Here is a 12,413-nt window from a genome sequence, read left to right as displayed (position 1 = left end):
GTTAATATCTTTTTAATTTTGATAATTTATTTAATAGAAAAATAACTAACTAACTGAAATAAGAGCAATAATCAATAAAAATAAAAAATAAAAAATAAAATACCTGTAAAAAGAAGATTAAATAAATATCTAAAATCATCTGACCTCATCTAGTTCCTATTATTATGTTTAATAATTCATTCCATAAATAACTAAAAAGAATTATTATTCTATTATTATTTACGTTTACACGTCATTTCATACCAATAATTGAGTTACAGCCGTAAAGATTTGTGACACGCGATGAAATACGAGAAGGGTAAATCGGTCAATTCACCTTGACTATTGTAGAAACGGAAATGACCAGACTTGACAGAGTTTGCTGACGTGACCGAAACAAACATGGTTTGGCTTTTTTTTTTTTTTTAATAATTATTTTAGTTGTTTATAATGACGTGTTTGCCTACACACCACATTTATTCTAACAAATAAAAATAAAATACAATATTTTAAATAAAGTGTTTGTAAAATAAGCACTAAAGAGCCCTTTTATGATTAAAATAAATTAATAAAAAATGACGTGGCAACTTATGTTGAAGTTGTGTGGGTAACTTCTTAGGTTTCGACAAGGATTAAAAAAATATTATTATTATCATTTATTTTATTTTAAAAGATATTATTAAAATTATTTAACTAAGTAATTTTTTTTTTATATATTAATAGGTGCATTAATTTTTTATTAATTTTATTTGAACAAAAAAATTATTCAATAATATTTTATGAAAACTTCTTAAAATATAAGAGGTAGGTAAAATTATTGAATATTTTGTACGGTTAAAAAATGGGGACAAAAAAAAAATAAAACAAAGAACGTGCTCACGACAGGGCTACTGGACTAGACAGAAAAGACTATGCTTGCCAACTTGTTAAACTTCCAAAATATATATATATATATATATATATATTTATATATGTGTGTGTATATATATATATATTGAACCAATATCATTTTTTTAAAGAAATAAATGAAGCGTCGTAATTCATTTTAAATAAATAGAGAAAATAGAGGAAGACGAGCAATAGAAGAAAGAAAGCTTACAAATTTAACATCGAAGCCCTCGTGATCGAGGGATATAAAGATGCATCAACATTGGTTGTCATAGTTAGATTTAAAGATATAAGACTTTTTCGATATATGGATAACGAAAAATTATCTTCCTACGTTGAATTCATAATAGAGCACAAAACGACATGAGTGTTGAAAAGTTAATCAAATTGAAAGGAGTTGCGATTAAGGATAAGTTTCGATCAAATCGACAATGTGATAGATGGACATTGTGAAAGATCACTGTGTATCCATAAAAGAAGAAGAACATCGAGGCCCACCTCAAATTGGTCACATCGCAAGTTTGAAAAGTATAACTCAATCACTTGCTCTCATCTAGATAAGTGAGTTGAAACGATGAAGACGTAGAAAGAATGAGACGTGAAAGTCGGGTGTTTTCTTGCCTTGCCGTCAACAACCCTCTCTTTTAATGTTACGTCGAGTGTAGTCCTTTGTCAAACCTAACTTTAAAAAAAAAAAAAAATCTAAGTGATGGATTAATTCACTTTTAAATATAAAAAATAAATTAATCGAGAATTCATTGTGGTTTAGTAAAAAAATATTAAAAGACTAATAAATTAATCAAAAATTTTATTGACAGTTAAAATGTCATTTGTCTTATAGTATCGAAAAATATCGTTTAAGGACTTTCGAGCTGAGCTTAGATAAAAATTAACCAAAGTTAAAGTTAAAGTAACTTGAGTTAGATTTAACCAAACAATTCATGGTTCGAATAAAATAAGTCATGAGTTGAAAAGTTTATGGCTCAGGATTAGCCAAGTGAATAAGATGTAACCCCTCGTAAACTCGAGTTGTTTTTTTTTCATAGAAATACATTATTATAAGTTGTGATTATGAGTAAGAGCGGGAATCAACGAATCATGTGGGTTATCAAGTTGCTTTCGTGAAAGTTGACCTTTTAGATAAGAAATGGAATGTAGCAATACCAAGGAATTATTGGCATTTTTTCTACCATTGGGACTGGCAGAAAGAATCTTTTCCGTCAAGGGAAAGAAGCTTTCTTTTATGTAATCGATGGCCTTTGCAGAACAAAAATAAACCAACATGTGCCTCTACCATTGTTTACTTGCAATTTGACGGATGGCCTTTGCAGAACAAAAATAAACCAACATGTGCCTCTACCATTGTTTACTTGCAATTTGACGGATTTTAGACTAGACGTGTGAGATCCCATATGGATCGGAGAAGGAAACGAATCATTCCTTATAGACTAGACGTGTGAGATCCCATATGGATTGGAGAGGGAAATGAATCATTCCTTATAGACTAGACGTGTGAGATCCCATATAGATTGGAGAGGGAAATGAATCATTCCTTATAAGGGTATGAAACACGTTTTAAAATCGTGAAACTGACGACAATACGTAACGAGCTAAAGCGGACAATATCTACTAGCGATGTGTTTAAACTGTTACAAATAGTATCAAAACGAGACACCAGACGGTGTGCCAACGAGAACACTAGACACCTAAGGGAGTGGATTGTGAGACCCCACATTGGTTGGAAAAGGGAACTAAACATTCTTGTAAAAGTATGAAAATATCTCTCTAAGAGACGTTTTAAATCGTGAAGTTGACAACGATACGTAACCACGATATCTACTAAAACAAATATTTTACTCTTTCATTCATGCTGTACTTCAAATATTTTACAACAAAATAGATATACATACAATAGGCAGAAATCATAAAGCCTCATATAAATACAAACCTCACATTTCACCCAATTGAAAAGAAATAAATACACCCAAAAAGCCAATCCCATGAATAGCACAAATAAGCACTCTCCATGCCACTTTCCAAGTATTCCACACACCAGCGGTAGTTCCCTTGTCATGAATAGCCGAGACTCCATTTTTTTGGGTTTGATAGCTAAAAGGGGAAGCCATACATTGAGATCAGATCATGTACGCCTCCTTATGGGTGAACCCTTGGACACAGCCTTCATGTTCTGTGAGTCTCTAAAGCAGACGAAGTGCACGAGCGTTTTCCCGTTTGGATAGACTGCGAAGACGCTCGTCCCTATTTTCTTCTTGCAAAGGGAGCACATGCTATCACTGGTTATTTTTGTTGAAGATTTCCTTTGGTTGTAGAGTTCGTCTCTCACCTGTTCCATACAATTTCATTCCACATCAAAATTACCATATATGATATTATAGTTTCATATGAAGCATCGTAAGAATGGATCGGATATGAGACAATAATGAAACAATATGATATTATGTTAGAAACCCCGGATTCTTTATTCAGTCTCACTTGTGTGAGGATGAAGAGAACTCAGAAAGCACAACAAGCTACGAGTTGTGAGGAAGAATCTCGATTTAGCTTGGCTGATGCTCACAATAATTTCGTGTCACATAGTTGTGGTTTTAGTGTAAATGAGTAATAGACTCGTACATGGATGATCATTGAGGGCATGGTTTCAAATTCGTTATTGTAGGCAGATCATCATCACTGAACCAGCCGGGGAAAGGAAGGCGTGATCGAGTAGTCAACATGGAACAGAAGAATGATTTGGTTGAAGAAAGAAGTCAGGAAAGGTGAACAAGTTTGAGAAAACCAGCAACAGACTGGGGTTGGAAGAGGCGGAGGATTTGCACAAGGTACCTTCCTAGGAAACATAAGTGCAGGCAGCTGGATTCAATGTTTTAGGCGTTGTATGCTCGACCAAAAGGTTAGAGGTTCAAATTTGAGGGATACAAGCTAAAACAGCGACGAACTGGAATCAAAAGGTAGAAGTACGACGAAGATACCTGGAGCTTAGAATTAAGGGCAATTGAGACGAATAATTGGTGGGGGAAGAGTAGTTTGTGCTCATTTGAGAAGTTGAGGTTAATTTCCAATAGAATTCTTTTTGATCTCTAAATAAAAGCATCTACCGCGTTATGATACAAGATCGAGTTCAACGAATTACCATGCGATTTGAAGAGTAACAAGTCAATCAAACAATGCAAGGACACATACAAATAATGAAATCAAGACACCCAATATGGGATGAGAATTGTGATGTGCAATGACAATTCTTTGGTGCATACCTGCAAGTTTTCACTTTGCCGCAAACTCTTTATCACTGAAGAGTTCCTGTACGCCTCACTGGATTTCCTTAAAAGCGGTCCAAGAAATTGAAGCAAGTTCTGCATTTAGGATTAAAGAAGAAATTCAAGGAGAGAAAATTTGGATCTCTCTTCGACCTTCTTTTTAGTTTCAATCAATTACAAACTTACTATTCAATTAATTCAGATTATCAAAAATTTTGTATGAAGTTTTTTAAAATAATGTCAACTAACAATCTATATCTATAGTCTTTATATTGAAAGAAGGCTTCGAGGAAATAAACCGTCGACTTACATTTAAACCCCTTCTAAACTCGGTATATAAATTAATATATGAAAATTTTCAATTTATAAGTTTACTATTATTATTGTCAACGTAAGCATAGCTAAACTAACATAAAACATGTAATTTAAGTTTGATTCCCTCGCCCTTTTGTGAATTCGAAAATAAAAAATTTTAAAAGTTCATTAGAGCCCTAAGACTTTTTCTATTTAATATTTTTTTAAGATGTCTAATGATAGAATGAGTACCTGTAACTTTGTCTCCTTCGGTAGAAGTTTGAGTGCCTGCGCTCCATTAATTCTGTCCCACCTTTGGCTCAACAGATCCATAGCTTCATCAAGCATAATTGAAGAGCTTCCTTCTTCACCAATTTCATCTGTGTCGCCGTCACTCCTGCTACTCTCAGTGTTACTAAGGCTAATTTTCGCGTCTTCTGCACCTTCTATTGCAGCAATTTTCTTAGATGCACGGCTTCCTTTAACTCTGGATGAAGGACCTGACCCAAGTTTTGGAGTACCCATATTTTGAAGGGATGTTAAGTTAGTAATTCTCTTCTCAAAATATTTTGTTGTTCTGCGGGGGTTGAGGTATATTTGTAGAAGAGTAAGGTATATATTGCCAGAAGATTTTGTTGATTGCTGGTTAGCTACAGATTCATAAACCCGATCGCAATAGGACAGTGCCAACTCAGGAGCGTGGATCTAGAAGAAACGAAGAAAATTACCTCATTGTTTTGAATTCGTATAAAACATATCGTAGATAACAGAATTTGCAACTGTTGCTAAATGAAACAAAGAGAAAGTGTACGTTTCAAATCGGGTTCAACCAGTTATAGGTACCTTGTGAACATAGAGAGATAAGGCAAGCTCATGCTGGTTCATCTTCCCCAATAAAATTGCTCGTTCTTCAGATAATGCATCGGGAGGAAGACGTTTTAATAGAATCTCTGGATGATACCCTGAGATTGTCTCCAAAGCAGACAACAACTTCTTTCTTGTGGGGGAGTAAGTTTTTTCATCCCATTTATGTTGAGCACTTAAATCGGCATACCAGTCGAGAACTTCTGAAAGATATATTTGAAGCTGCACGAAGTAATTTTGACGATCATTATCATTTGGAATTAATGAAAGGCTACCATGATCGGTTTCAATCAACAGTAAGCAGCTCTATGCCTCTATATGTGTTTACCATTTCATTTTGGAGATTTCCAGAAATCGAACTCTCGTTCATTGCGAGCATAAGTTCCAAATATGTGGCCTGCAAGTTAGGAGCATGTTGCTTCAAATAGGAATTGACCAAATCTGCAGGAATATTTCCTGAAAGAAAGAGCTCAATAGTTTGCGTGGGACAGCTTTCAAGAACGGTCATCGAGAATTCCAAGACCAGCATGGGATCAGTTCCACAAATTGTCTGCATGAAAATTGTGTCAAAACTATAGAATTATTAAATTCTAGAGCTTCTGAGACTAGAGCAAGATCAAAATATGGATATCATGCATTGAACACACAAAAGTCCATCTTAAGCTGTCTTCTTTAAGCGGTTGTGAAAACTTACCTTAAGATAGTCAATGATCATTTCGGGTTTGAACTTTTGGGTAAGTTCAGTTTGAGACTCACTGGTTTTTGATTCTTCTACTAATTGATGCAAAAGTTTTAGAGCTTCACGATGCATGGAATTGCATCGGTACAGCTCTAACAGTGCGGAATAATGTTTATTTTTCTGAAGGATCTCTTCACATATTTTGACGTCACAGTAATTCAGGCCTTTTAATAATTCCAAAGCCGCAAATGATTGTCCAGTACAAAGCAGAGCTTGAAGTAGCGCAGTATCCAGTATTGCTGCCATCTCCCTGGCACCAGAGCTGATGGGGATATTCCCTCGTCCCTGCAGACCAAAGATAATTTACAGGAATCTTGATCACTTTACAGGAGTAAGAAAATGGAATCTTTCACGATCAAAACTCATACCCAGAACATGGTGTCACTGTCAGAAAAAATAAATAAACAGACAAAACACGACATACAAAAAGAAACAAATATAGCAGGACTTCACCTTATAAGATTTCTTATACCGGTCTCCAACAGCATCTAAAACTACCTCTTCTGTCCCTTCAGCAGTGGCTTTTTCGATAATATTGTGCCTTTTCTTCTGCAAGAACTTAATTAGAGCCATGAGAGTATTATGGTTAACTTTTTTTGATTCCAATGACGCGTTCCCATCAGATTCCAGTAGTTGGTGTGGAGGTGACTCCATTTCATCTGAAAAACTTGAAGAACCTCCGGAAAGATGAGGATCATCCAAAGTCATATCCATCAATTTCTCTGTTTCAGTAATCAAAGTAGTCTTCGGAAGGGCAATTGAAGGATAAAAGGGAAGCACATAGGTTACATCCACTTGAGATGCCAAAAAATGTTCCATCGCCTCCTCATAGCTCCCATTATCAAAAAGATTGTGAGCATATCTGAAATATAAGACAACATATTTGAATGATTTCCAACAGGAGTTATTGGATAGAACATTGAAAGGTCTTGCAAAGTTCTCCTAGAAGAACATAAATATTAACTGCGATAAGGCAATGCAACATGTTCCAAACTTATATAGCATAAAAGTCAAGTAACACGATATCAAAGAACTTTGCTGTGAGCAAATGCTGGGAGGAAGATGGCAGCTGCCTGCTGCAGGTTAGAAGAAATTTAATCCTAGGTGAGTGGCTACCATGACTTGAACTTATTCAATCTGAACCATTTATTATTTATAACGATCCTTATTGACCACTAGGTCAATCGGTCCATCTGTGGAGACCCAAAGTTTCCATGGACCATTGTAGTCAAGGCTATGCTTTGAGACATTTGGTTAGGTAGAAATCAGAGAAATTTAATGATAAATACAGAGAATAGAGATTGGGAGAAAATTGGAGAAACAGCTGAACTTTTTGCTTCTACTTGGCACTATAATTGGTAACTGTGATTCTTTATTGGTTGTTCCAATTTGAGGTCCTTCTGTAAACTCAAGGATTTCGGGGAGTTTCAACTAAATTCTATGTACTTTTCAAATCTGAAACAAAATTTTATATGGTTCCCCAAGCCCCTCCCCCCCCCCCCAAAAAAAAAAAAAAAAAATCAAGAATAAAAACCACAGCAGTAGGTTTCTTAGAAGGATTACCCACCTGATATGGATGGAACTCTCCTTTGCAGATCGAAGGCTTGAATCTTCAGGTGGAAGCAACTTGCATAAAGCCAACGCTTCCTCAAAGTTACCAGACGCTGTTAGTTGTACAATCTGCAACCCAAAAGACAGTTTCTTACATGTAAACCTCAGAGAAAGATGTTCGTGCTATATCCAGATTTTGGTGCATATAAACCGAATCATCTCTATTTAATAATGCACAATATATCTGAAACTATAACTATCATACTCAAAACATAAAACGATCTAATTTTGTACATATTTCCCTTTTGATAATCGACAACAAAACACAGACATCCCAAACTACAACCGCCCATAATTAACACAATCTTGTAATGGGCTGAGGATCACCTGTGCACCAAGGGGAACAGGGAAGAGGCCATAGGCAGAATTTTCTAAACCAACAACCAGAGCATGATTACTGTCAATAAGATGCCGACCATTTCGAAGGACAATGGTTTGTATCAATGCATATGGAGACCAGAGAGACCGAATCTGCAAGTTTAAAGAACGGAAGAAAATGTAAAGATTTCAGTGACGAAGTGTTTGAAATTGTTTACAGTGGATTAAGGATACCTCAATATATCTTGGCAACAAAGCAATGGCATAGGGCTTCTGTATGACAACGACAGAAGGTGCCTCTGACCAACAAATCCGACCTTCTTGAAGAAGCTTCCCATTTTGGTCCACGAAAACGCCAATGTTATCCTAAAAGTGAGACAAAAGGTGTTTATTCCTTATATATCTAAAGAAAACGACTACTATGTTATTCAGTATTGTTTTTATTTTCAGGTTTGAAAATGATCCAACTGCTGGACTATAATGAACATACCAGCAAACAAGCCCACCTGTTTACTAGAAAAAGTGCATACTCGTGCATAAATAATTGTGTACACAACTATCAGTCAGTGCAGTGCTGCAGTATACTTAAGACATCCAAATTCAAAAACTTCTGCAAATTTCACTCTACCTCTCATTCTAATTGTTTTCTGTAAAAAATATAAACATATTATGTATGAAATACAGCTTTGTCAGTACAAAGTCGTGAAAAATAGAACTTCCATACTCCCAACCTCAACTGCAGGATCCTCCATTCTCCTGCCATAGGCCATCTTTCAAACACATTGCAATCCTATTAGTATGTGTTATTTAGTTGATATGGTATGTTGCGATAGACACCCAACCAATCGGCTGGTTTATATGCAAAATGATGACGAATCCAAAAGCCTTCTCCTTTTATCCTGCCCCTCTAGATTGTCCATACTTGTAATGGTAAATTGCCCTCCCAAGAAGCATTAATCAACTCAAATTACTACCCTATCAAGCTGGACAGAAAAAACCCTACAAACTGCAACTAATTTGAACTTTTTGTTTAATATTTGATTAGGATGCAATAGAATAATATGTAAGAATGAAAAGAAATCTCTTATCTTAAAAAGAATGAAGAGAAGCCTTAACATCGCCATTGCTACTCTTACTTGGTGTGTTACGACATCCTGTTAGAAAATAGTAATTATGGTTTAAACGCTTACTTTGTGTAGGAGTTTTTTATAATCTAGCTTGATTTGGGTTGAGGCTCTCCGCCCCCTCGTAAATTCATGTGTTTGGTAAAATCTCCGACAAAAGAACGTACTTTTGGCCCATTTCAGTTCCATTCCAAATGCACCTCCATCAGTTGCTTACGCAGTAGGCAGTGATAATGGCATTATACATAATTTGTCTCCTCTTCTCTTCCACATATTAGCAAACTTGTCCTCAGCAAACTAACTAAACCGAGAAGTTTTCTAAGATTACTTGTTCTACTTCATATGTGAGGGGTTGACACAACAATATAGCCTTAAGGAGTCGAGAAAAGCCCATAATTCTGGGGCTTTTCGAAGTTCAGAGTATCAAGTTCAAAGCCGTACTTCTAAGAGCGTACCGAGGTTCATGTTTCATCTCTTAAACTGATCCCTTCCATTCTATGGTTACCAGCGATTTAATTCTTAAACTCTGTATTAGCTTTTTCCAAAGTGTAAATTACAGGAAATATGCATACCTTTCCCAGAAGAAGTTCTCCAGAAGGTAGTGATACTACCAGAGGTGGGGCTAACCTCCCAGAAGGAAATACATTAGTCAATGCGCCGCTGGTAGCATTTAATATCACGTATTCTCTTCTAATTCCCAAACAAATATTTTCTCCACACCAAGACATTGACTTCACTGTGTCAGGGACACCAAATTCTTTAACCTCTACGAATCCTCGTCCCCCTACAATGCCAAAGAACAACTTAACTTCCTTGCCACAAATTAGAGTTATATCTCGAAGATGCGTAACTTTTATATTGAAATTATTGGCAAATGTTCCTTCAAACTGTCGAATAATTGAACAAGCGTAAAAGAGCAAGAACTGAGACTCCATAACTGGAAACTGTGAGAGGTTAAATCTATTCCACGAAATCCAATTCAAGCTGAAATATTAAACGATGAACTGCTAATTTCCTAAATTCAAATTCGGAGTCTAGGAACTGGCTGAAAAAAAAAAAGGAGCACTGATTGCATAGATAATTACCGTCGTGTCTGAAAATACAGACCCTCTTCTGCCTGGCGAAGCACAAGAATCCTCGTCGATCATCCCAAGAGTACACATTGGCACCCTTGGCCTTGGTAATTACAGCAAGAGTTTCCAAATTGGGAAGTTTGTGAAACGCGATTGACTCGGAGAGAGTCAAAAGGAGCTCCCTGGAATCAATGACCTTCATTGACACCAAAGACCGCCGGGAGAATCCTGTGACGTTCTTCTCCAGTACATATGGTTCCTTTTGCAGCTCCATCGACATGGAGTGGAAATCAGACGTCGGAGATCGGTCGGAACCGGAGGATTTCGGGGAGTAAATGCGGAGAGATCCATCAGAACAACCGATTAAAAGCTTGGAGCCGTAAGACTCGATGGATTCGATTTTGGAGGGATTATCCTTGAGTAGCTCGAAGGAATCGTAAGCACTGTGCACCATCTCGTCTTCTCAATTAGAACATCTTCGACTGCAGTTCCCAACAAATCAAATCCACCCGAGTTCGATCAAAGCCCCTTTCAATTAAAGGGGTTTAGCTCACGCATTAAAAATTTCCTCAGCTACCTAAACTTTTAAAATTTCTAATAATACTTTTAAAATTAATTTTTTTAACCTCTAAATCAACACGACTCTCCATAATATTATGAATATTGAGTACTTTGTTTTGGGCTTCCCAAAAAACATCACCTCAATCGACTCCGCACTTGGCTATCCAACGCTGATCATGGGTAGATCAAGGGTAGATCTCTGCCCTTGATAAATGAATCAATACTTTCTACTCGAGCTCCAGCTATTTGATTGAATTTGATTCTGCTTTCAAGACGAAACAAATGAGACGTATTTATTTTCATAGCAAACTGGTGAGACGGAAGATTTTCAGTCCTCTAAACTCATGATCATTCCATAAATTAGTCGATATGGGACCTTCATCTAACACCCCCGAACAAAGTACACCTCCCCTTAATCGAGTCTTGACTTCTTCTCTTTTGGAGTCTTAGCATTATTTGATTATAACCCCATGATCATTTCCTAAATTAGCTAATGTGGGACTTTCATCCAAGGATACAATCGTAAAAAAAAAAAAAAAAAAAAAAAAAAAAAAAAAAAAAAAAAAAAAAACTAATATTTTAGGGTTACAAAAAAAGAAAAGCCTATTTAAATGTGTATTAACACCGAGGATTATTTAAAAAATAAGGAGATAAATGGATCGAATTCAAAATAAACTTGTTAAATATTAATAGGTAAATGATATTAATTTTTTGTCCATTTATTTACATTTTGTTAATATTTCCACGTATTTATGAGTTTTATGTTGACATAATCATTGAATTAATACTTTCATTATATCTCGGTGAAATTGATCAAACATAAAAAAAATAAAAATGTCATTTATATGAATATAATATAAAAATAAGCATATTATAGATGTAAAATAAAAGTACACATACAAATGATATGGAACAATATGATAAAATACATGAATATTCAAAACACACAATAATTATGGTTATAATATAGCTGCAAACAACCAACCAAGCTTAGGGGGAAGAAGAAGTTGCAGGAGGAGGAGATAAAAATGGGATGGAAGGGAATGAAGTCGGAATGGTAGGAATTGATGGAAAGCTCGGGAGCGGAGGCAACGCTACCCCGCTCGGGATGTTCACTGGGACGCTCGGAAATGGAGGGAGATTAACCTTAGGCAATGTGGGTTGCGGTAAATTTGGAAGAGTAGGCAATGATGGTATCCCTGTTGGAACCGTTGGCAAGTTTGGCAACCGGGGTGGAGTAATTTGCAAAAGATGGCGAGCAGCTTGACCGATGTCGATGCTCGAAAGAGCCAAAGTAGCCATGAAAGCAATGATCAAGAACTTGGAAGAAGCCATTTTTTTTTTTGTTCAATTAGAGGAGATGATTTTGAAGCTTTTGTAAGATGGTGATATATAGGTTGGAGATTTAGGATAATTTGGTCGCCATTGATATTATCTTGAAGAATTAGCTCACCAACTAAGTGACAAATTCCCATGAAATTGGAAATTAGATCACCAAAGTTAGATCAAGGAGAGGACGATTAGGTCAACTAATAAAACGGTAAATTTAGGGTTTTTAATTAGTTATTTTGTAATTTTTTTAATTTATAAATGTTTATTAAAATTTTAGTGGAAAATCAATTTCAAATTTTTAAAAATTAGGTTGAAATTTTATTATAAAACAATAAATAAAAATAACCTTTTTAAA

At 35.7% G+C, this 12,413-nt stretch overlaps 2 protein-coding genes across 2 annotated transcripts; both read right to left on the bottom strand.

Moving 5' to 3' along the window:
• Nucleotides 1-2,702: 2,702 nt before the first annotated feature.
• LOC111809679 (vacuolar sorting protein 39) lies at nucleotides 2,703-10,710 on the bottom strand. Its single transcript, XM_023696060.2, has 12 exons — nucleotides 10,178-10,710; nucleotides 9,665-9,876; nucleotides 8,203-8,334; nucleotides 7,978-8,121; nucleotides 7,607-7,719; nucleotides 6,493-6,901; nucleotides 5,995-6,324; nucleotides 5,629-5,850; nucleotides 5,280-5,522; nucleotides 4,689-5,141; nucleotides 4,140-4,238; nucleotides 2,703-3,211 (listed from the first exon to the last, which is right to left on the bottom strand). Exons 1-12 carry the CDS (start codon nucleotides 10,617-10,619, stop codon nucleotides 3,008-3,010), a joined length of 3,003 nt encoding a protein of 1,000 aa, XP_023551828.2. The 5' UTR covers nucleotides 10,620-10,710; the 3' UTR covers nucleotides 2,703-3,007.
• An 836-nt stretch (nucleotides 10,711-11,546) lies between these two features.
• LOC111810410 (uncharacterized) lies at nucleotides 11,547-12,069 on the bottom strand. The gene has a single exon (XM_023697116.2). It carries the CDS (start codon nucleotides 12,059-12,061, stop codon nucleotides 11,717-11,719), a length of 345 nt encoding a protein of 114 aa, XP_023552884.2. The 5' UTR covers nucleotides 12,062-12,069; the 3' UTR covers nucleotides 11,547-11,716.
• Between the last annotated feature and the right edge of the window lie 344 nt (nucleotides 12,070-12,413).

This window comes from Cucurbita pepo, chromosome 14 (assembly GCF_057944985.1).
Source record: "Cucurbita pepo subsp. pepo isolate OVF chromosome 14, ASM5794498v1, whole genome shotgun sequence".
In the NCBI taxonomy this organism is placed as follows: domain Eukaryota; kingdom Viridiplantae; phylum Streptophyta; class Magnoliopsida; order Cucurbitales; family Cucurbitaceae; genus Cucurbita; species Cucurbita pepo.
Note: the sequence above shows the minus strand (reverse complement) of the source record. Positions and strands in the feature narration are given on the sequence as shown.

Bases quoted from the DNA above. Each gene is read 5' to 3' on its own strand.
- LOC111810410 (XM_023697116.2), bottom strand. From the start codon at position 12,061: ATGGCTTCTTCCAAGTTCTTGATCATTGCTTTCATGGCTACTTTGGCT.
- LOC111809679 (XM_023696060.2), bottom strand. From the start codon at position 10,619: ATGGTGCACAGTGCTTACGATTCCTTCGAGCTACTCAAGGATAATCCC. The intron at 6,902-7,606 runs GTGGGTAATCCT...CTTATATTTCAG, and splicing joins GAGAGTTCCATCCATATCAG to ATATGCTCACAATCTTTTTG. The intron at 5,851-5,994 runs GTAAGTTTTCAC...ATTTTCATGCAG, and splicing joins TGATCATTGACTATCTTAAG to ACAATTTGTGGAACTGATCC.